The following is a 22,928-nucleotide window of genomic DNA, read 5'->3' on the forward strand; positions in this document are numbered from 1 at the left end:
TCCGCGAGGGCCACTGGAGTGCGGCGCGCGGAGAGGTGCGCGTGCGCAGAGCGCTGCGGCCGCGGGGCGTGCGGCTACGGGTCGCTGCTAGGGCCACGGGCGGGTGGCGCGCGGAGGTGCGCTCTTGCGCCGGGCGGTGCAGGTGCGGGGCTTTGGACTCCGCAGTCCAGCCTTACGAACTGCCCCCAGGGTTTCAGCTCAGCTCAGACCCCCGTCCGCATCCCCGCCCGGACCCCCTACTCACTCTTACCCCTGCACCCAGATCCACACCGAACACCCCACTTCCCCGCAGACTTCCCAACGCTGTCCCCCACATCTGCGTCCCCTCAGGTGCCCCGCAGTCCTGGAAAAATGTTTATTTGTGTAACCAATGACAGCATGGGGGCGGGGAGTGCTGGCGAGGCGGGTTCTTCCTCTTCCGGTCACTTCTTCTTCTTGGCCACCTTGAGCTTCCCCTCTATCAGCCGCTGGCCCTGTCTCTTGATCTCGGCCCGCGAGGGCACGTAACTGTGGTCCACGTCGGCGAACTGGAAGGTATCTGCAAAGGAGGGGGGGAGGGCAGCTGCGCCCGCAGCCCGTCTGCCCCGCGAGGGTCCCCAGATCCTGGATTGTCCCCTGGCGTCCGTTCACCGCAGGGCCAATTGTACCAACGACGTATATTTCTTACTTTCTGTGTCCCTGATGCTCTGGCATTTGAGGTCTCGCACAGCCGGGGAGAGAGACAGACCAGGGTTCACCCAGCCCTTCCAGAGCCCACACCCAACCACCTCTGTCTAACGCACACCCCAAGCCTGAATCACCCAGGGCCAGGTGCCAGGCAACTGGGGACAGCTCCTGTGCCCCAAACCTGCTGGAATTATTCGAACGGGCATATCTTAAGCTGTGTGCCCTGCCCTGCCTTGCCCTTCCCACAGAAACCCCAATAAGGGCCCTGGCCAAGGCCTTCCACCCTGCCTGCCTACTGGCACTGGTGCCTCCCTGTGTCACAAAAGGTGGTAAGTTCTTTCAATGGCATTAACTTCACCAAGTCACCTCCATAAATGAAAAATCCTGTGGGTGCAACTGACACACCCTTTCTATCCCTTTAGCCCCCACTGTCCCTCTAGGCTGCCCTAGTCAGATGCAGCAAGCGCCATCCCCAACCTCTGCCTCTGCACAGCTCAGGCCCACCACCAGCTGCTGGGCGGCCTGTGCCTGTGACATCCTCCTCCATGTCCTCAAAGCTGATCCTGGTGTTCTGCTTCTCCTTCAGGGTCGAGGACTCCAGGGCATCCCTCACCTTCGTGTGGACCTGCAGGGCATGGGGACTGTCAGCTCCGAGGGCACACGAGGCGTGTGGGCACCCCCCGGGCCAGGGCTACCTCCTCTGTCCTGGGCAGCATCTGCACTCGGTCAGCCAGGTACAGCAGCTTCCCCTCGCAGTATGCCAGCTTGCTGTACACATCCAGGGTGTCGGAGGGCAGTGCTTCTTTCTGTGGCCAGGAGGAACAAGTCGTCTCCCTCTGGCCCCTCCAGGGGACCCTCTGTACTGGGGGCTCCTCCACGCTTCCCTGGTACCTGGGCCGTGGGCAGGGGTACACCGATCAGGCGGATGTGGAGGTTGTCGATGCCAGTTTGGATGGTCAACAGCAGCTTCTGGCTCTTGGCCATCTTGGCGTGGGCCCGCTGCAGCCGGTCTTCCTCCTCCTTCAGCATGTCCTTCATTTTCTTCTCAACAGACTTCAAGCTGTTGAGGATGAGGGAGGTGGGTAGCGGACCGAGGGCAAGGTAGCAGAGTCCCGAGCGGGTGCTGTGCTAATTCGGGCTCAGGAGCTCACATGCGGGCACTTGGGGCCCCTTGGCAGCGGGTGCGCTCAGCTCCGAGCCTGGTGCCAGCCGCGGGGCTGTCAGTGAGGAGGAAGTCAGGGGCTCCCGGGTACCTGCTGGAGCTGGGCGTCGGGTGGAACTTGAGCATCACCTCCTCCGTCGCCAGCTCCTTCATCACGGCCTCCAGCTGCGCCCGCCTCCCCTCACCATCCGCCACCTGCAGTGCCAGGTTCTCCTCCGTGCTCCTCTGAGCCAGGAAGCGGCCGCCGATGTCCTGGCGGGGCCAGTGGTCAGTAACATTGACCGTGGCTGGGCGTTGAGGACCTTAGGCCCTCTGTGTGTGTCACCCTCGTGACAGGCAGCGGGGCCAGATGACCCCAAGGGAGAGCCAGAGAGACCACCGCCAAGAGACTGCACGGCTTTGAGTCACTCGTCCAAGGGTGACAAGCTTACGTCAGGACCATGGACAGGAGCTCAAGGCTTACTAATAATAAATCCAGGGCGGATTAAAGTAAAGGGGGTGGGGCGGAGAGGCAGCTGGTTGTCATGATGCTGTTGGTTTGGGAAGGGGAAGGAGTTAAGAGGTGAAGGCCACCTCCTCGGGGTTTGATCCTCAAATTCCAGCAGGCTCTGTGCAGCCCCTGGAACACGGCTTGGATTTGCCAGCTGCGTCCCTGGAGTGCCCGCCACTCTGAGCTGTGGGGCCGCTGCTTTGTGTGTCCATTCATGCAGAAAGTGTCTGCAAAGCCTGGCCCAGCTCAGCTGGCCCTTGGGCTGGGGCAGGGTCCCCACCCGTCCTTCTGCCCACATCCCAGGAGTGCCAGGGAGCAGTACCCAGAGGTGAGAGCACTGCACAGCAGTCTTGACTTTCTCCACCAAAGCCGTCACGTCCGTCTGGTATTCGATATCAGCCTTGGAGGTCTCCCTTCTCCTCACTGGGCACAGCAGAGGGGAAGGTCAGCCGGCATGCAGGAATGCTGTGGGAGCTCTGCACGAGGCCGTCGGATGCCCCCATATGTCGTCAGGGGAGGCCACCCAAGGGCTGGTTACCCGTCAGAGTCGCCTTCACCTTAACTGGCTCCCTCCTTGGCCAGCCCTCGAGGAATGCCCCAAGGCAGCTCCATCCAGAGGAGGACCAAAAGCAGCCTGGCACAGTGGGGCTTAGTGGGGCTTCTCAGAGGCGGCTCAGGGGTGCCAGGAGCATCGCCGAGTGCATTTTACAGCTGAGAAGCCGGGGGCTCAGCCACCCCTGGCCAAGAGCCCAGAGCCGGCAGCAGCACCTTGAAGCATGCGCTGTGACTGTTGGTGTGCACCGGTGCAGGTCTAGCCAGGGAGGGGCCGGGGCTCGTCGGTCTCCCTCACCCCGGCCCCTGCAGGTTACCCCCACCTCATGGTGACCCACCTCTCGGGACCCTGGCTGGGGTGGCGGGAGCTGAGTGCTTACCTTTCAGAGTTTCGGGGCCCATCAGGTTGGAGGGGAAGTGCAAGTCCCGCAGGCCCTGAGGAGGGGGAGGAGGAGGTGAGGGGTGTCCTCTGTGGGGCAGGGGCTGCTGTGCCTGACGTGGCCCGGACTCACCCAGAGGTATTTCTCGTTGGTCTCCTTGGTGTGGATCTTGTCAATGAGCTTCTTCTGCTGGTTCAGCCGGTTCTCCCATGCCTGGCGTTCCTTGATGAAGGTGGCCTCCCCTTGCCTCATGTTCATCTGGGGACACAGGAAGGGGGACGGGGGTCTGTCCCACCAAGGCCACCCAGGGTGCCGATCCAGTTCAGTGTCAGTCCCCGTCCTCCTGATTTGGGACACTCTGCCTGCGACCATCACCCTCCCCCTTGTGTTCTGCCTTCCTCTGGGACGCCCCCCCCCCCCGCCACCTGGCCTCTGAGCCTTCCCTTGAGTTACACCCCTCCAGCTGGGGTCACTCCGGCTGCAGCCATAGGCTCAGGGACCGCCTGGGACGTGCCTCACAGATTTCTTTCTCCAGCCCCGGTCCTCCACTGCCTCTACCAACTCCCCTTAGAACTCACTAGAGTGGACTCCACATGTCTAAACACAAACTCATCATCTTCCCCCAGACCTCCTGTCTCCCAGCACATCCTGCTTTGGTGGCTGAATCCACTGTCTGTCTGTGCCTGCTCACGCATCCTGCGTGCCACGCTGTGCCCTTGCCTGCACGTCTCACTCGCCCCGCCCCTCATCGGGGTGACGTCTTAAAGGCTTCTCGGCTCCGTCCGAGTTTGGCCACCCATCTCCACCACTGGTCTGGCCCAAGTGACCAGTGTCTTGGCCCTGGTCCCCTCCAGTCTCTGCAGCCAGAGCACACCCGTTTGGAGACACGAATCTGATCCCATCTCCCCCCACCTCCTCCCAGGGCTCCAGGTTAGGAGGGCCGCCACTGCAGCCCTGCCACCTGCTGCCCACACAGGCTCCAGCCCCCATGCCTCCTTTTGGCCCTGTTACACCCCAAGACTGTGTTGCCCAACCTCCAACCCCCAGAATCCGCCATTCACTGCCTTCCTGAGAAGGTCCGAACCCCAGGGTGGCCCCACTTCATGAGGAGGGGGCAGGCTGGCCTGGCAGGGGCCTCGGCACAGAGTGGGTGAAGGGGTGGCACCTGCCCCGTCCAGGTCACTTCTCTGCCTTCTCCGTCTGCCTCATGGCTTCTGTGCCTGGTGGGGCCCCCTCTGCCCAGCCTCACAGGTGGTAAGGCAAGCAGGGCGGCAGGGCAGCCACTGGACTCCTCCAGTGATGACAGGGGGCGTGGGCATGGGGGTGTCCCGACGGACCCTGGGCCAGATAGGTTCAAGAGATGGCCCTGCAGGGCCCCCAGCCTGGGACCTGCTCTCACCTTGACCTTATCCGTAACCATCATGGCATCTTGGGACATGACTGTCATGTCCGACAGTTCCGAGCAGTAGTCACCCACGAGATTCTGCAGCTTGTCCAGCTCTGTGGGGTATCCTGCCAGCTTCTGCAGCAGAAGGGCAAGGGCAGGTTGGCACAGAGCCTGACAGTCCAGGGACTGCAGGCCAACCACAGGCTCCCCTGGCTCCTCCCTCGTTCTCTTCTGGCCCCCAAAGTGGACCACGCCTACTCCCCACCCCTCACCCTGGACTGTGCGAGCCCAGAGGACAAGTATAGCCTGGCATGTGGCCCCAGCCGGGCCCAAAGCAGGTGAAAGGACATGTTTTGGGAGGGAAAACAGCATCTTCCTGGTGGATTCTCTCACTGCCCAGGGCCAGAGTCCAGAGACACTTCCAAAGAAGTTGTGATGGGATGTCTCACCACGTGAGAGGTGACTGTGAAAGCCCTGGAGGCTGGCTGCTGTCTGAAGTGAAGCAGAGGGCCTCAAAACACTGGTGTGAGGTCAGAGACTCAGGACTCAAGGCCAAGGCTGTGACCTGACCAGCTAGCGTGGGACCTTAGGAAAGCCACTTAACCTGGGTTTTGCCATGTGTAAAGGTAATAATGGCTCTTTCAGGAGGTCGCTGTCAGGATGGACTGAGGAGGTATAATGATGTATATTTAGCACAGGGTCAGGTTCATAAATGTCCAATATATCTTAGCTCTTAGTATTTTGTTGTTGATAACTACAACGTAGAATCTTCACTTTTTTTTTTTTTTTTTAATGCAAGGGGGACTTCCCTGGTGTTCCAGTGGTTAAGACTCGGTGCTTCCACTGCAGGGGGCACGGGTTCGATCCCTGGTCAGGGAACTAAGAACTCGCATGCCGTGCCATGCGGCCAAAAAAAAAAAAAAATGCAGATGACCACAGGAGTTAATTTTTTTTAGGGCATATGTTCTGAAAAGATAAGCAAGTACCACTGGGAGGACATAATGCATACAGGTGAAGGAGGGGCTGGACCCCAGAGTGCAGTCGGAGTGGGAAGGGGTGTGGGGAGGAGGAGTGGGCCCAGGAAGGAGATGTGGGCAGGGCCACAAGGTGAGCCTCCAGGACCCGGGGCCTGAGGCAAGAGGGACAGGCTGGAGGACAAAGCTGAGTGCTGCTGGGCTCTGGGCACTGTGGGCAGGATTTGGGGGGCATGACCCCAGCTGCGAAGAGCTGCAATGCCCACCCATCCCACACCCTCCTCCAAACGCATTTCTACCTGTCACCCTCCCGGCCACACTGCCCTCCAGGGCTTCCCCTCCCCCAGCCCCAGGATGAAGGTGGGGTCTTCCCTCTCTCTCCCGGCCCCACCTGCCAAGCTGCTCCTCTTTGCACCCTGGCACCCACCCTCCAGCCCTCCTCTCCAACTGTCCTTGTCCTCCCCATCTTCCATCACCTGGCCTGTGGCAGGTGCCTGTGCTCTTCTGTGTGGGGGCCAAGGGGGGCCTCCAGTGAAGGGGGGTTGCCTCATAGCAGGGCTCACGGCCCCTGGGGGCTTCCCCCTGGCCTTCTCGGCAGGGAGCAGGGTGGCTGGCTTGGAAGAGGTGGGCAGCAAGCGGAGGTTACTGACCTGCTCAGAGGCAGCTTGCCCTGGATGATGTTAGGGGACTTCTGAGGGTGCAGGACCCATCTCTTGGCCTCAGAAGCCAGGGGATGAGAAACGATGGGGCAAAGTAAAAACAACACTAAACCAGCAAATAAGAACCCAGGGCTTCCCTGGTGGTGCAGTGGTTAAGAATCCACCTGCCCATGCAGGGGACACGGGTTTGAGCCCTGGTCTAGGAAGATCCCACATGCTGCGAAGCAACTCAGCCCATGCACCACAGCTCCTGAGCCTGCACTCTGGAGCCTGCGAGCCACAACTACTGAGCCCGTGAGCCACGACTACTGAAGCTCACAAGCCACAACTACTGAGGCCCGCGCACCTAGAGCCCTTGCTCCGCAACAAGAGAAGCCACTGCAACGAGAAGGCTGCACACCGCAACGAAGAGTAGCCCTGCTCGCCACAACTGGAGAAAGCCTGCACGCAGCGATGAAGACCCAAGCAGCCAAAAATAAGTCAATAAATCACTAAATTTATAAAAAACCAAAAACCAAAAAATGGGCTCCCTGGGACCGGGATGCGGTCTCAGTCTCCGGGTGTGGGGTGAGGGGGCTCACTTTTTTCAGGTGGTCCAGCAGGTCCACGTAGAGCAGGTGGATATTCTGGCTTGTGGTGATCTTGACCATCGTCTTTTCTATGCTGTTCTCCAGCTGACGGATGACCTGGGCGGGGAGGAAGGGCACATTGAGAGTGCGTGCGGACAGGCCACCTGGGAGTGCAGAGGGCGGCGGGGGCGGGGCTGGGCTTTCTTCCAAGGGGGCCTCATTCATCTAGCCCCGCCCTTCCACAGAGCCCCGCCCCTCTCCTGTGGCCCCGCCTCCATCACCCTGGAGGCCCCGCCCCCGCTCCCCGCCGCCACCTGCAGCATGCGCAGCTCCTCCTTGGTGGCCTCGGGCTGGTTCTTAAGGCTGGCCAGCTCCAGCTGCATGCTCTCCAGCTTCTGCTCGCGCCGCCGCACCAAGTGGATCAGCATGTTGTGCATATTCACGCGGTCGAAGACGTACTTGCGCAGCTTCTCCCGCGCCACCTGGGTCGGGGAGGGCACGGCCCGCGCGTGGGTGCTCAGGGGCCACGGAGCGCGCCTGCAGCTGGGCGGGCGGGGAGGGACCCGTGGCAACGCCACACAGACGCTGGGGCTGGGAACTCGCTCTGCTCCCCACCGGCTCCACATCGTAGTTTAGTTGGGGTGCACTGGCTGGGCGGGGCTGACGGGTCCCCCCTGCTGCCTTACCTCCACGGTGCAGCGGCTGTGCGCCAGCCTCATGGGCACGTCCTTCCCGCAGGCCTTGGAGATGGTCCGCTGGTCGTACTGTGGGGCGCGGCGGCTGAGCTGGGGGCTCGGCCCCTCTGCGTCCCCCCCGCCGCCGGCCCCTGCAGGGATTCTCCCCGGGTCTCCTCTGCCCTGTTCTAGCCCAGCAGCAAGACCCCAGCTCCTGGGGCCACAAGGGGCAGAGCGCTGAAGGACTCCATCCGGGCCATCCCTGCTCCAATGTGATGGGGGTCCAGAGAGGCGGGGCCCTGGCTCCCCTATATGGCTGCTGCAGGGAGTAGCCCAGGAAAGGGACCTCTGTCGGGCCCCTGGCCCTGCCCTCTGAGGTGGGTGGTGGGGAAACTGCACCCCCCACCCCACTTCAGAATGGTTGGGGTTAGAGTGGGGAAAGGAGAGGAGGTGCCAGCTGTGCACCTGTGTTGGGGGAAGGGCTGTTTCAGCACGTGCCCCGCCCCACCCCCACCCCCAGCCAGCAGGTAGCAGGGAGGGTCCCGCTGTCCACCTTCTTGGCCAAAGCCCACTCGTGGGACCCGCGGCGAATGTTGCTGCGCAGGACAGCCAGCGTGGCCTTGTTCTTGACCGTGGTCTCCTTCACCGCCTGGATCTGCAGCGCCCGACATTGCTCTGTGTGGAGGGGCAGGGCAGCCAGGATGTAGGCCAAGGGCCAAGGGCCTGGCCGGGATTCCCGGGTGGGGTAGGCTCCACGCCGGGGAGGACAGAGGTGGGGGCATGAGTTTGCTGTCTCCAAGGCCGCGCTCCTTCCTCCCAGCCTGCATGGGGGCAGCCTTGCTGCTCAGCAGTGCTCATCTGGACAGCTCTCAGTGGACGGCAGTGCTGGGAGGTGGGGAGGGCGGGGTGCAAGCCAGGGACGGGCAGGCCCGTGATTTCTTCCAGACCCTCTAGCCACAGAAGTGGGTGGATCCCCTCCCGTCCCCTCTGGCTTTGAGGCCACTGTGCCCACAAATCTCCTTGAAGCCCCTTGAAGCTCCTCCTCCCCCTGGCTCCTGCATGGCAGACCCCTCCGATCCCTTCCCCCCAGCTCTGTTTGGGGGTGAGCAGTAGAGCGGCCCTCAGTCCATATGCCCTGGACCGTCCCTGTGTTAAGATCGTAAGTCCTCCCCCCAGGAGCCGCAGAGCCCCTGGGTCACCCCAGCAGCGGCCGCACCCTGGAGCCGAGTGATGGTCTTCAGCTCCTGGATCTGCTCCCCCATCTCTGCCTCACTACGAATCTTCACGGTGGCCCACGGGGTCCTCCAGGGCCCGTCTGCACCTCCCACCCTCTCTGTGCTGAGCCTACCCCGCAGAACCACAGTTCAGATTGTCCCTGGAATCTCGGCCCATTGTGACGGGGGCTGAGGTTCTCAACGCCCAGGGAACCCGGGAATTCCTGGCCCACCCCGATGACCCCACCCTCTGCCCCCAGCCAGCCTCGGGGTTGCTCTCCGCCCAGGTGTGATGCATTCGTCAAGGCAGCTTTCTTCCACAGGGGGGTGACTGGCGGTATCACTGCACCCCACGGTGGCCCCACTGCACCCTCCCCATCCCCCCACACCCTCATTCCCTTACCCCACCCCAAGTTCAAACTCCAACCCTGGTGACCTGGCTCATGAGACCCCCAGCCTCGGCCCTGACTACCCCATCTCTCCCTGACCTTCTCTGCTCCACCCCCACTTCCCTGGGGAAGTCCTGGGTCCAGCTTTAGCTGTCACTTACTCCAGGAGGAGTCAGTTCCCTCCCTCTGCGCCCCCAGCTCGAGCTTCCCTTACAGCCATGTGGCCCAAGCCTGGGATTCCAGGGGTGCACATCAGATGGGTTACTTCTTCCAACCTGCATGACTTTGCTAACAAAGCACCACAGAGCGAGCAGCTTAAACAACAGAAATTTATTGTCTCGCATCCTGGAGGCTTGAAGTCTGAGATCAAGGTGTCGGCAGGGCTGGTTTCTCCTGAGGTGTCTCTCCCAGGCTTGTAGACGGCCGTGTCCTCGTGGGGTCTTTCTCTGTACTCATCTGTGTCCTAATCGCCTTCTCGTATAAGCACACCAGTCAGACTGGATGAGGGCCCATCCCCATTTTAACTTAATCACCCCTTCAAAGGTCCTGTCTCCAAATGCAGGCATATTCTGAGGTCCTGGGGGCTAGGGCTGCAAACTGTGAGTTTGTTCGAGACACAGTTCAGCCATAACAATCGTCTTCACCCATGTGCTGTTACAGCACCCATCTTTCTCTGTGACCTCTCAAACAGATCCTTTAGTTTTCTGGTTACTCTCAGTTTTTAAAAAGTGAGTCCAGTCCCCTCTGAAACTCAGAGTTCACCCTCTGCCCTCCCCCTGAGCCCAGGTCTTTCCCTCGGGGGCTTGGGAGGGCCTGCCGTGGGCAGGGTCTATTCCTTGATGCCCGTGTTCTCCCAGGGTGTGAGGCAGCCTGTCCCCCAATACTGGTTCTCCTTTCCTCAGATGGAGAACCCCTGAATTTTAGTGGGCACGAGGCTGCCCAGAGCAAGCTGCCCTCCTAGGTGCCTTTGCACTAGGCGTCCCACATGACTTATTTCTAGCCAATGCAGTGTTCAGAGAAGTGAGTGAACTGCCCTCCTCCTCCCCCTTTCTCTTTCCTGTTGACAGGGATGAAGACCTGATGGCAGGAGCCAGCACAGCTGTCTGGGACCATGAGGTGGATTTGGAATGAGGGCCGTTACAGCACGCAACACGCTAAAAGAAGCCTGGATCCCTGACTCCATACAGCCCCAGACCACCCACTTGAGCTTTTCCATGAAAGAAAATGAAAACTCTAGCTTGCTTATGCCATGGTTATCTTGGGCTTCCTGTCATTTTGCCTTCCCACGAACAGATTCCCTGGTGCATAGTGAGTGTGCAGTAGATGTTCTTTTGCGTGACTGGCTAGGTCAGCAGGCGCAGGGGCGGAGCTGGGGCTGGAGCAGCACGGCCCTGTGTGCCTTCAGTGTTCCCGGGAAGCCTGCTATAAAGGACGATGATTTGCCCAGGTTTTATATAATCTCTGCCTCTCCCTCTGCTGGGGGTGGGTGCGGTGGGCAGTCTTGCCCACCCAGGAACACTCCTCCATGTGGACAGAGCTCCAGTAAGCTGACTCTGGCCTCCTGAACCACTCACTTCCTCCTCCCCAGGGGAGAAGTGACTTAATCTGATAGGTGGGTTTGGAATGATAGGCAGGTAGGCACGGCCACTTCCTGTCCCTTGTCTCCTGGAAGCCAGGTGCTGCCTGGCTGCACACCGTCTGCTCTGTTTCTCTGTGCCAGGTGGTACAGAAGCACACCCCCGCACGGAGGGCCCATGGGGCTGCCCAGAGTGTCTAATTCTGGGGTTCAGTGTTAGGAACTGCCCTGGCACCTCCTCCAATCAGCTGTATGGTACCGAGGTGACATTTCTCTCATCTTTTTTTTTTTTTTTTTGCGCTGTACGCAGGCCTCTCGCTGTTGTGGCCTCTCCCGTTGTGGAGCACAGGCTCTGGACGCGCAGGCTCAGCGGCCATAGCTCACGGGCCCAGCCGCTCCGCGGCATGTGGGATCTTCCCGGACCAGGGCACGAACCCGTGTCCCCTGCATAGGCAGGCGGACTCTCAACCACTGCGCCACCAGGGAAGCCCTCTCTCATCTTACTGCTCTGACTTGTTTCCCAACTGCTTTAGAACTCAGGCGGGAAATGGGAAACAGGAAAAGGCATTTATTAGTCCCACAACCCCCAGCAGCAGCTGTCAGCTCTGACTGGGGTGGGCGGGGGGATGCAGGGGTCAGAAAGGGCGTATCAGCAGCAGGAAGTGCAGAAGGCCCAACCCCCCACCCCAGAGCTGCTGCCCCCAAATATGCATGAGACAGGCCTGGTCTTCTCCAGCTCTGTGTCCACCACGTTTCTCACTGCCCTGCAGGAGGCCACCCACCCCAGGGGGAGCACCTCCTGGTCTGACCTTCTGGGCATCCAGGCTGGGCAGGAGCAGTTTGCACAGGTCTGACAGAGCTAGCTATGCATGTGTGCAGGGGACATGGGTGTGGGGAGGTCAGCCTGGGGTGCAGAGGTGCTGAGGGCTGTGTTCTAGAACTCTCTGGCCCCAGGTCCTCTGTGCCCTGGCTGGAGCTCTCCTAGCTGTGCCGATCTGTAAGAGGCAAAGGGAGACAGCTAGAACCACACCCCAAAGCTGCACCCGGTCCCTGTGCCCATTTTACCGGGGCAAAAACTGAGGCCTGTAACAGGAGGGATGCAGGCAGTGGAGGCCAGGATTGAGATCAATCAGCTTGATGTCCAATGCGGGGCCTCTCAATCCGGCCGCTCTTCTTGGGGTGCCCATCCTCCTCATTCTGCACTCGCCCCTCCCAGGGCCACCCAGCCCCTCCTGGGTCTTCCTCCTGCACAAGGGCCTGGAAGTTCTGTCCCGCCCCCACCCCCATGTGCGTGTCCGGGGGACAGGCCTGTCCAGCCTGCGCCCGGGGAATGGAGCTTTGGTTCCGCATCCTGCTGCCCCCGGGACCCTCACCTGTGGCCATGTCTTTGGGGAGCTGCCCTGTCTCCAGGAAGAGCCAGAGGTTGCTGCATTTCTGCGACTCCACTCGGGTCACCCAGTAGCTGGCCACTGAGCCTGCGACTGGGGAGAGGGGGGCAGGGGCCACTGGGCAGGGGGGCGGGGCCTCTGAACTTGTCAGGGGAAGGGAGCAGGGTGCAGGTTTCTTCCCAGCAGATGGGGGCGGTGGGGTCCAGCAGGGCTCCCACTGAGAACTGGAGCCCCATCCCCGGAGGCAGGGAAGCCCGGAACCACAGCCCCCCACCCCTAGTGGGATCCACTTCTGCTGAGGAGCCAGCGGCAACGGGGGTGCATTTCAGGGGAGCCAGGCACCAGCCCTGGAGTACCCACCCACGGCCACCAGCACCTTCCACTGAAAGGGGTACGGAAACTTCCTCTGAACGAACATCTGCAGGCCGACGGTCGCACCGGTGCCTGCCAAGAGCCATGGTCCGCATCAGCCAGCCCGTCCACGGGGCTGGCCAGGGGACCACCGGGGCTCTCGGCCTAAGTGCTCGCGACAGCTGCCAGGCTCCGAGCACTGCGGGCTGGCGACCTGGCGCCACCTGCTGGGGAGTCAGGGTGAGACAGGAGGGTGAGGTCTCTTCACACCCCAGGACAGACACCTGGACCCAGCCTACCTGTGACAAAGGTGAAAATGCCCTTCATGAAGGCGTTCGACTGGCACGCGGCATACTCCCCAAGGCCCTGGGATGGGGAAGGGGGTTTAAGGCTCACTTCCCCGTCCCTCCTTTGGGCACACTCCGGCCCCTGGGGGAGGGGACCACTCATCGTGAGGCCCTGGGGGCCTGGATCATCCCACCTGCCCCCATGCCCACCCAGGATGCCTCGATCTCCACAGCAAGAGGGTCCCCCACCTCTGTCCCTCTTCTCTTCCCTGATAAGGGCACACTCCCACCGAGGCCCCCGCCCCGCTCAGGTCAGCTTCTGAGGTCAGGGGCCCGCGTCCCAGGCCAGCCTTCTCACCGGGTGCTTTTTGGCCACGGCGTCGTCCACCTTGGACAGGCCTAGGTTCACCATGGCTGGCGGGGCGCGGGGAGCCGGCGGGGCAGAGCGGCGCCGGACCGGGCGGAGGGGCGGGGCCGGATGGGGCGGGGCGGGGCCTGGCGGGCGGGCCTGCGCAGGGCCGGGCGGAGGGCAGGGAGCGGAGCCGGCCGCGCGCTCCCCAGGCCCAGCTCCGTGACATTGGGTGGCGACGCGGCGGCGCGAACGCGGGCGCCGGCTAGCGCTCCTCCCCGCGGGCCCGGCCTGGGTCGTCCGCCTCATTTCCAAGCTCTCATAGACATAATGATTAGTTAGTATTATTTGTGAGGGTGGGGCTTTGCTTACGGGATTACATCTACTGAAAACGACCACGGAATAGTGTATCCAAAGATGATATAGCGAGTTAATTCCAAAAATACCGTAAGCGCGAACTTGGTGCCAGTTCTGTGCTAGGAGTTGGGGGTCCCACGGAGGAGTCAGAGCTCCTAGCCCTCATAGAGCAGACAGGTAAACAGACCCGGGAGGAGGTCAGGAAAACAAAATGGGTAAGGGTATGGAGAGAGGCCAGGGCCTGTGTGGACGTGTGTGTGCGCGCCCGCCCTCAAGGAGAGACCTGCATGGGAGGGTCAGGCAGAGGACCTTCAACCTTGAGCTGCTGTGTGGGACTAAGCATGGCCTATTTGCATCAGCTTCAGGAGGCCCACGTGGCTGGATGTGAGGGCGAGAGGCAAGGGTCGGGCTGTGCCTTGAAGCCTGGTGGGAACTTCAGTTCCTCTGATTGCGCACAGCCAGGCGCAGCCAGGGATGTCAGCTCAGTGGACATCTTGCTGTCCCTGCACGGTGGGGGGCCAGCCTTCCAGGAGTGCATCTGCTAAGGTTTAGAGAGTGTTTCAGCCATGGAGCAGGCAGGGGTGCTGTCATGGTGCAGCATGCTGTCAGGATATAGGGGGCTACTGGGGTGCAAGAGTGCTGTCAGGGTGCCCTTGGGGTGTGTTTGGAGGCTGCACTAACAGGCCTTGGCATTGGGTTGGAGGTGCCAGTGAGGAAGGAAGGGGACCCAGGCTGGCCTCCAGTGCTTGCCCTGAGCACAGGTGGGCACAGCAGTGGGGGGCTGAGGGGAGCTGATGGTGTGGGGCACACTGGGAGGTGGTTTGGGCTCTGTCAGGTCTGAGATGTCTGGAGACAGGAGAGTGGGATGTGTGAATTTGGAACCCAGTGGGGAGGTCAAGGTTGTAGTTTAAAATGCTTCCTCTAGGGCTTCCCTGGTGGCGCAGTGGTTGAGAGTCTGCCTGCCGATGCAGGGGACACAGGTTCGTGCCCTGGTCCGGGAAGATCCCACATGCCGTGGAGTGGCTGGGCCCGTGAGCCATGGCCGCTGAGCCTGCGCGTCTGGAGCCTGTGCTTGGCAACGGGAGAGGCCACAACAGTGAGAGACCCGTGTACCGGAAAAAAAAAAAAAAAGCTTTCTCTAAAGAAAAATTTATTATTGCTTGTTAATGAAAATAGTGTATATTCCATATAAAAAATAAAGCTGTGCAGATGCTCCTAAAGTAAAATGCACGTCCCCCACCACCAATGTGGGCGCTGGCCGGGACATTCCCTGTGCAAGTGGGGGATGGGGGAGTGGGGGAAGGGGGGGCGTGGGGTGATGAAGGGACATAGAGTGCAGCCGTTCCCAGCGCCTGCTCCTTCCCAGGGCTCTGGAGAGAAGTGCCCAGGGCGCCCTCAGGGTGGGCTGGAGGGGACAGGGCGATTTCACCAGGTGCAGTGTGATCCGAAGTCACCACTGCCTCTGTGACAAGGTGTGGCTGGTTCACTTCTACTCCAGTTAAACCCAAAGTTGCTACTTGTTAGTGGGTGTCTTTGGAAGTATCACCACGAAGTGGGTCAACAACTTACTTTTGAAGTCACTTGAGGAAATTGGCTTTCAAGCCTAAGCAGAGGGTGCAATGCTATTTTAGTACAGAGTCATTAGGACTGACTGGCAGCTATTTCCCAGCCTTGGCTGATGTTTTGATAATCTTAGTGTTTAGTTTCTCAGGCAAGCCACCTACAGACTCCTATAGATCAGCTTTGGAAGTCTTAGAATACATGAACCCAGAAAGCCGTTTCATCTTCTCTTGTGTTGAAGAGACAGTGTGGAAATTCTACTGACATATGAAATATTCTTTTGCTTCAAAATCTATTGCCTTGGGACTTCCCTGATGGGCAGTGGTAAGGAATCCGCCTGCCAATGCAGGGGAAGTGGGTTCGAGCCCTGGTCAGGGAACTAAGATCCCACATGCCGCAGGACAACTAAGCCCCCGTGCCATAACTACAGAGCTCGCATGCCACAAACTGCAGAGCCCATGGGCCACAACTAGAGAGAGAAAACCTGCACACCACAGCTAGAGAGAAGCCCATGCGCCCCAACGAAGTGCCCACGCGCTGCAACAAAAAAGATCCTGCATGCCTCAACAAAGATCCCGCGTGCCGCAACTAAGACTTGACGCAGCCAAAGAAACCAAAAACCAAAAAACACACAAAAAAACTATTGCCTTTCCCAAATTCCCTTTTTGTACCATTCATTTCTTCTTGGCTTCATAATCTGAAGGTGGACTGAATTGTTGAAGTTTACTGTTTTCTTCAAACAGCTCTTTTGACTTACAGATAGGTCAGCGGGCTGGGGCCTGGGCCTCTGCACTTCTCAGGGAAAGGGCACAACCGATACGTTTCAGGCTGAACCTTGCAGAAGCGTTCCTGCCAGATGCTTCGTCTTCAGGAAGAAGCCCCGCCCAGGTATCGCTAACCTATCCATGTGCCACCCAGCTCCAAGGAACAGACACTTGGATTCATGCGTCACATCTGAAAAAGCACCAACCCCTGACTGGAGCTGCATACCATCTGGTGACCTGAAAGTAAAGATTTCCAGGAATTAAAGCAGGTGACATCTGACCTGACAGCTTTCCCAAGATGTCTGGACCAGGCTTGTACCCCCTTTTCTCACTGTTGCTGCTTCTCTCTCTCTTTCATGGGAAGACAACACCCTTGTCCACATTTCCCAAACCCTGGTGAAAGGGGGAAACCTCTTCTTTTGATTATGGCCTTTTGGAAACAGCCTTATCATGATTCCGTGACAAATTAATCTTTTACTTGCCTTTTGGGAAGCGTTAGACGGTTCAGGATTCAGAGTCTTTATTTCATCTGAACTATTAACTGACTCTGGGTTCTTATCTACACTCTCTGAATTTACAAACTTACAGGCTGTATTTTTCATAATATAATTGGTTCCAAACAGTTCTTTTGAGATAACAATACTATTTTTAATAGATCTTTGAAGTTTTGCAGAGCTCATCAGCTATTGCTTCATGTTTATTTCTGTGCTGTTTCTTCCCAACGTACTCAGGTAATTCTTTGAGTGTGCTCCTTCTGTATTTACTGTTCTATTTTCTCCTCATAACAAAACGGAAGCCTCCCATTGATCCACTTTACTAAACCTTCATGGCTGCCTAAGTGGGTACTTCTACGAGGCATATTTGACTCCAGATTTCCCTCCATGGGGAGAGCCTTGTTCCCTTGGGTCAGAGTAAGTACCAATGAAAAATGACCAGAAAAGTGGAAACTCGGGAATTCTCTGGTGGTCCAGTGGTTAGGATTCAGTGCTTTCACTGCCAGGGAGCCCAGGTTCAATCCCTAGTCAGGGAAATAAGATCCCACAAGACACGTGGCACTGCCAGAAAAAAAAAAAAAAGTGGAAACTCAACTGCATAGAATCAGGCATAGTTGCAAGTCTCACCCGCCTCTCTGTGGTCCTTTGATTTGTTCAGTTGGCCACCTTCAGGCATAAGGTCCATGTTTGGAACCATCACACACTTTAGAGTTGTCATGTTACTCTTAATTCTGTTTTGTATGAATATTTTAAATTCTGCATTCTGTTGCCTGTCAAACTTTTGTAAAAATGATGTATCCTAGGACTTCCCTGGCGGTCCAGTGGTTAAGACTTCACCTTCCAATGCAGGGGGTGTGGGTTCGATCCCTGGTCAGGGAGCTAAGATCCCACATGTCTCAGGGCCAAAAAACCAAAACATAAAACAGAAGTAATATTGTAAAAAATTCAATAAAGACTTTAAAAATGGTTCATGTCAAAAAAAATTAAAAAAAAACCAATGTAGCCAATAAAGTGATACTGGCTCAACATTTCAAAATAATCTCCCTTGGCCTTAATAAAACAGCAACATTGGTTTATTCGGGAACAGTAAAGAACTGCAATTCAGGACAAGCAATCTAGGGCAAAACACAAGCGAGTGCAGAGAACAGAGGAGAGGAAACTCTTTTATAGAGGAGAAGGGGGCGTTGGGAGGGGCTGTTCTAAACAAAGTGTCCGTTGGAGGAAAGTGTGAGTTCGCAGTGTGGTGACTTTTCATTGGCTGAACTGTGATGGTCTCTCATTGGCTGGGCTGTTGCTGGGCTGGGAGAAAATCTTCCTTCCTCCTGCTGGGTAGTAAGTAGTAACCTTCCTGTTGGGTCTGCAATTGAGGCTGCACGGTAGGGTGTGAGAGCTCCCCCCTTCTGGCCTCCTGACTGCAGTTTAGTGAGGGTTCCCTTTATTAATTTTCACATAAAGGAGAGGCCTGAGGGTCCAGAGGGAAACCACCCCATGCCTCCGAGAATGCTGCAGCTCCCTGGCTCCAGACCTGGACCTCCCACCCCCACCAAGGGACCCTGCTCACTAACGAGGTGCAGGGATGACCCCTCCCCTGCCTGGCTGGGCCTCCCATTCCTCACAGCTCAGCTCTTCTCCACAGAAATGGAACCCAAGTCATGTGCAAGCACACCACTTCCCTGACCTTGGCTAGCTTCACTCATCTGTGCCCCAAGACCCTTCTCCAACAGGAGGGCAGGCACCTCTCCCGACCCCACCCAAGGTGCTTCCGAGAATCACGGGCAGCTGGACACGTGCCCTGTGACAATTGGCCCAAATGGCCAGGACTTGAACGATAACGAAGAATAATTTCTGCCCCCATCTTCAACTCAGGACCAACTGGAGAAAGACAAATATGCCCCCTAAACAACCACAGGGGATGCTTGCTTGTTCTCATTTGGGTGGTCTTCATTTATTTCCACTGTTGTAATCGGTCTTTTATGTTTTTCATCTTTTTTGTTATTAAAAAAGAAATTCTGGGCTTCCCTGGTGGTGCAGTGGTTGAGAGTCCGCCTGCCGCTGCAGGGGACACAGGTTCATGCCCCGGTCTGGGAAGATCCCACATGCCGCGGAGCGACTGGGCCCGTGAGCCATGGCCGCTGAGCCTGCGCGTCCGGAGCCTGTGCTCCGCAACGGGAGAGGCCACAACAGTGAGAGACCCACGTACCATACACACACACACAAAAAGTGATCCTGAGAAGAGCCAGAGTTGGACTTGGAAGGTGAAGGTCTGAAGCAGCCTTTACATTCTGAACTTTTATTGTGCTCCACTGTCCCGTCTATTCACACTTGGGTACCATTCTGCCGTCCATTAGTCTAGCCTTTGCTCATAGCTTCTCCTTTTATCTATATCTATCTATCTATCATCTATCTACTATCTATCTATAGATCTATCTCTTTGTCTAATAGGGTAAATTTTGGCGAACTGAATTTTCCTGTAAAATTATCCATCTCATTGAGGACTTCAAAGTGATTTGCTCAGAGGTCAGCAAAGTACTTTCTGTTGATGAAACCTTTTTTTCTTCTGTCCCAGAGGTCATTTCCCACCCTTTTGTCACTTCTTACTTCATGTATTTATGGTCCCTCCATTTTTTCTTATTCATGTTAGTTAATTGTTATTTTTTAAAAGAATACTAATGATTTTGTTAATAATTCTGCAAATTAACAGAAAAATTCTGTTCATTTTTCCAAGGATGAGGACTTTGGTTCATTAATTACATCTGCTGTTCTCTATACTCTATTATTTCCCGCTTTTATCGTTATTATTTCCTTCCTCGTGACATCCTATGGTTTATCTTGTTCTTTGTCTAGCTCTTAGAGTTGGGAATTTAATGCATTTAGTTTCATTCTTTTATTTTTAATGGTGTGTTTAAGGTTATGATGTTTCCTCTGACCCTGAATTACATGGTATTTTTATGATATTTATTTTAAATAAATTCTGTAATTTCAGTTTGTATTTTTCCTTTCATCCAATAGTATTTTTTAAAATAGAAAGTTTAAAAAATCTAGTTTTATTGTATTTTGTTTTGTTTTTTGTTTTATTTTTGGCCGTGCTGCATGGCATGTGGGATCTTAGTTCCCCGACCAGGGATCAAACCCACATGCCCTGCATTGGAAGCACAAAGTCTTAGCCCCGGGACTGCCAGGGAAGTCCCAGTTTTATTGTATTTCGGTCAGAGAATGTTGTTTGTAATATTTCTACTTTGTGGAACTCATCGATGCTTTCTCTGTGATCAAACAATCAATTTTGTGCGTGTTATCAAGAGTACAATTATATTAAACCCTCAAGGCCTGTCTTAGATTTTTTAGGGCTTCTTTATCCTCACCTGCAGTGGGTCCATTAGCCCTACCCCTGTTGAAGTGATGTGTGCACATCTCCTGCTACGAGTGTAAGTCTGTTTGCCTTGCCTGGTAGTTTGCTCTTGGAAGTTTGATGCCAGCTTATGTCTCTCACCCTTGAAAGTAATTTGATCATTTTGCCTGGAGACCCTGAAGAATTTTTCTTTATCAGTAAAGTCCAAGAGTCAATTTGTTTCCTGAGCACAATCAGCTCTTATTTAATTCTTTCCTGTTTTCGCTCATTTCTGCTTAGTTAATTAAAAAAATTCTTCATTCAAGATGTTCTTTTAATGCCCTTCAAAGCTTCAGCATATTTAACTCAGTTTGGAATGTTATGTTACAGTTTTATTCTGCTTTCCACGCACCCCCCTTTCCCCTCGGTGGGATTTCCATTAGATGAAATGTTTTCATTCTTATTTCGATTTCTTCTTCTAGGAGCAAAGTATAAAGACTACTGAAGTCTATTCATTTCCTGCGTGGGGTTGGCAGTTTGGGTGACTAACAAGATTCCTAATTCAAATGCATCTGCTAATGTGAGTGCAGAAAATTATCTTTAATGGATGGCATTTTGGGTACCGGGTGGTGTGTGTGTGTGTGTGTGTGTGTGTGTGTGTGTGTGTGTGTGTGTGAAGTTTGGTTCTCTTTTGTCTTGAAGGGTCTTATGTTTTTTTTTTTTTAATTTTTATTTATTTATTTATTTATTTATGGCTGCATTGGGTCTTTGTTGCTGCACGCGGGCTTTCTCTAGTTGTGGCGAGCAGGGTGCTACTCTTCGTCGTGGTGCACAGGCTTCTCATTGCAGTGGCTTCTCTTGTTGCGGAGCACGGGTTCTAGGTGTGTGGGTTTCAGTAGTTGTGGCACGAGGGCTCAGTAGCTGTGGCGCACAGGCTTAGTTGCTCCACGGCATGTGGGATCTTCTCGGACCAGGGCTCAAGCCCATGTCCCCTGCATTGGCAGGCGGATTCTTAACCACTGTGCCACCAGGGAAGTCCTTGAAGGGTCTTATGTTTACAGGAGTTTTTTTTAAACTCTTGCTACCAGTGAGGAAAGGCACCCTTGCCCTTTCTAACACTCCTCCCTCCCAGAAGTGAAGCTTTCCTGAAGCTTCCTCCTGAGCCCAGTGCTGCCCTATGGTCCCGTCCTGGAGGCTGCTCCGTGTCCATCGGAGTTTTGCAGTCAGAGTGGCTTTCCTCTCCTGGGGGCTATTTTAGCTCAATCTTCGGGCCCTTGTCCACCTCCTCTTTCCTCCGTAGCCCTTCCTAGTTCTCCATGAAGTCTCGAGACAGCGGCTCAATAGCGACCTCTGGTGGACTTTGGAAAATGTGAAGTTTCTATTTTTCATGATTTGTGTGGTTGCATTTTTTTTTTTTTTTTGGAGAATTGTGCAGAGATTCAGTTTTGATAATGGTCATAATCGTGGGTTACACAGATGTACTTTACCTATAACACTTTTTATAGTTTCATGTTTATAATTTATAATGTATTATAGAAAAACAGTACAATTTCAAATATAGTTCTCACCTTGCTAAGCAGAGTAACCATAGTTTTTTTACAGCCTATGCTGTGGTCTGAATGTTTGAGTTCCCCCCAATTAAAGTCACAGGTTGAGGATAAACAACAAGGTCCTACTGCAGAGCACAGAGAACTATATTCAATATCCTATGATAAACCATAATGGAGGGGCTTCCCTGGCAGCGCAGTGGTTAAGAATCTGCCTGCCAATTCAGGGGACACAGGTTCGAGCCCTGGTCCGGAAAGATCCCACATGCCGTGGAGCAACTAAGCCCGTGAGCCACAACTACTGAGCCTGCGCTCTAGAGCCCGTGTTCTGCAACAAGAGAAGCCACTGCAGTGAGAAGCCTGCGCACTGCAACAAAGAGTAGCCCCCACTCGCTGCAACTAGAGGAAGCCTGCATGCAGCAACAAGGACCCAATGCAGCCATAAATAAATTTATATTTTTAAAAAAGCATAATGGAAAAGAATATTTAAAAAGAATATATATGTATATTTCTGTATAACTGTACAACAGTAATTAACACAACATTGTAAATCAACTATACTTCAATAAAAAATTAGAATGAAAAAATGAAATACAAAGTCATAGCTGACATCCTAACCCTGACGTGATGGGATTGGGAGATGATTAGGTTGTGAGGGCGGGGCCTCACAGTGGGACCAGTGCCCCACGAGCCCCCTCGCCCCTCCCCATGTGAGGACACAGCAGCAAGTCCCCACCTAGAAGATCCGCACACGACCAGGCTGGCACCCTCATCTTGGATGTCCAGCCTCTAGAACTATGAGAAATAAATGTCTGTTTTTTACAAGCCACTGGCCTATGGTTTTCTGTTATTTCAGCCCCAGCGGACTAAACAGTCTGCCTTTAATTCCAGCATAGGAAGCGTCACCCATGGGTCTGCTTCTGGCGTCTGTTTTTCCTGCTGTTTCTCACTCACATTGTCTTCGTCTCCCAAGTGTTTTTTTTAGGAAATTGAACTTGAAAAGATAACGAACAGGGTTAATGTGAAGGTCGGGATGATGTTTTTGTCTTTTATTGTCATTTTCTTCCGTCAGGCATCTGGGAGGCTGGTGGTCAGGGACCACCCCCATCCAAGCTCAGGCTTGAGGCTCTCTGGGCCCCGAAGCAGGGCAAGGCTTAGCTGCAAGTCTGTGTGGGGCGGGCTTACTTTCATTCCCTTTCCTGCAGGGCTCATCTCCCAAGCAGGGCTGGGGTGCTGGCTTGGCCGAGGTCCCTCCTGGGAAGGCCCGGCAGGACAGATGGCTTCATCTGTCCTCACCTTCCAAACCCTGCCTGTTCTGTGTCCACAGCACCCCTGGGAGCCAACCAGCAGAGGGGTCTGGGAGCTGCGGCGTGCGGGGTCCCCCACCCCAGCGAGGCATCTTCCCAGTTACTTCCGCCCGGGTTTCGGGGCCTCAGACAGATCCTGCCGAGCCCCATGCCCTGCACTCCCAGGCAGGGTCTCCGATGACCCAGGGCAGCAGCCCAGGCCCAGGGAGAGCTCCCATGAGGCCTTGGGGGCCTGGCCAGGGTTACGGTGAGCAGGCGTAGGAGGCAGCAGGGTGAGGCTGCCAGAGAGTGGGCAGGTCCAGACAGGGGAGCGGCGGGCGGAAGGAACAGGGTGTTCCGCTGGGTGTTGCCATGATGGGGCCGGAGGGCTGCTGGGCCGGGAGGAGGTGGGAGCTTTCCAAAAAGCTGCTCGGGGACTTCCTGTACTTGTAAGGATGAAAACAAAAGATAGGCACAGCTGCAGCTTCTGGAGGGGCTGCTTGTTCTTGCCCCTCTCCTCAGACATGA

General features: G+C 55.8%; 2 protein-coding genes across 3 annotated transcripts; both read right to left on the bottom strand.

The window, feature by feature from the left end:
* Positions 1-79: 79 nt before the first annotated feature.
* On the bottom strand, positions 80-9,025 carry CCDC183 (coiled-coil domain containing 183; the record flags this gene model as incomplete). The annotated part of the gene is made up of 15 exons (XM_082617110.1): positions 80-538; positions 1,195-1,291; positions 1,362-1,472; positions 1,558-1,726; positions 1,920-2,080; positions 2,641-2,741; positions 3,251-3,305; positions 3,383-3,508; positions 4,650-4,772; positions 6,852-6,956; positions 7,154-7,321; positions 7,526-7,603; positions 8,067-8,188; positions 8,730-8,857; positions 8,961-9,025. The coding sequence occupies 15 exons, from the start codon at positions 9,023-9,025 to the stop codon at positions 423-425; spliced, it is 1,725 nt and encodes a 574-aa protein (XP_082473236.1). The 3' UTR covers positions 80-422.
* A 406-nt stretch (positions 9,026-9,431) lies between these two features.
* TMEM141 (transmembrane protein 141) lies at positions 9,432-13,186 on the bottom strand. 2 transcript variants are annotated; one of them, XM_082617218.1, is made up of 5 exons: positions 13,077-13,186; positions 12,731-12,797; positions 12,441-12,524; positions 12,066-12,173; positions 9,432-9,587 (listed from the first exon to the last, which is right to left on the bottom strand). In XM_082617218.1, exons 1-5 carry the CDS (start codon positions 13,128-13,130, stop codon positions 9,580-9,582), a joined length of 321 nt encoding a protein of 106 aa, XP_082473344.1. In that variant the 5' UTR covers positions 13,131-13,186; the 3' UTR covers positions 9,432-9,579. The 2 variants fall into 2 exon arrangements, with proteins under 2 accessions (XP_082473344.1, XP_082473343.1); XM_082617217.1 differs by lacking the exon at positions 9,432-9,587 and adding an exon at positions 11,241-11,687.
* Positions 13,187-22,928: the final 9,742 nt, after the last annotated feature.

This window comes from Mesoplodon mirus, assembly GCF_964341445.2.
Source record: "Mesoplodon mirus genome assembly, chromosome: 1".
Taxonomy (NCBI): domain Eukaryota; kingdom Metazoa; phylum Chordata; class Mammalia; order Artiodactyla; family Ziphiidae; genus Mesoplodon; species Mesoplodon mirus.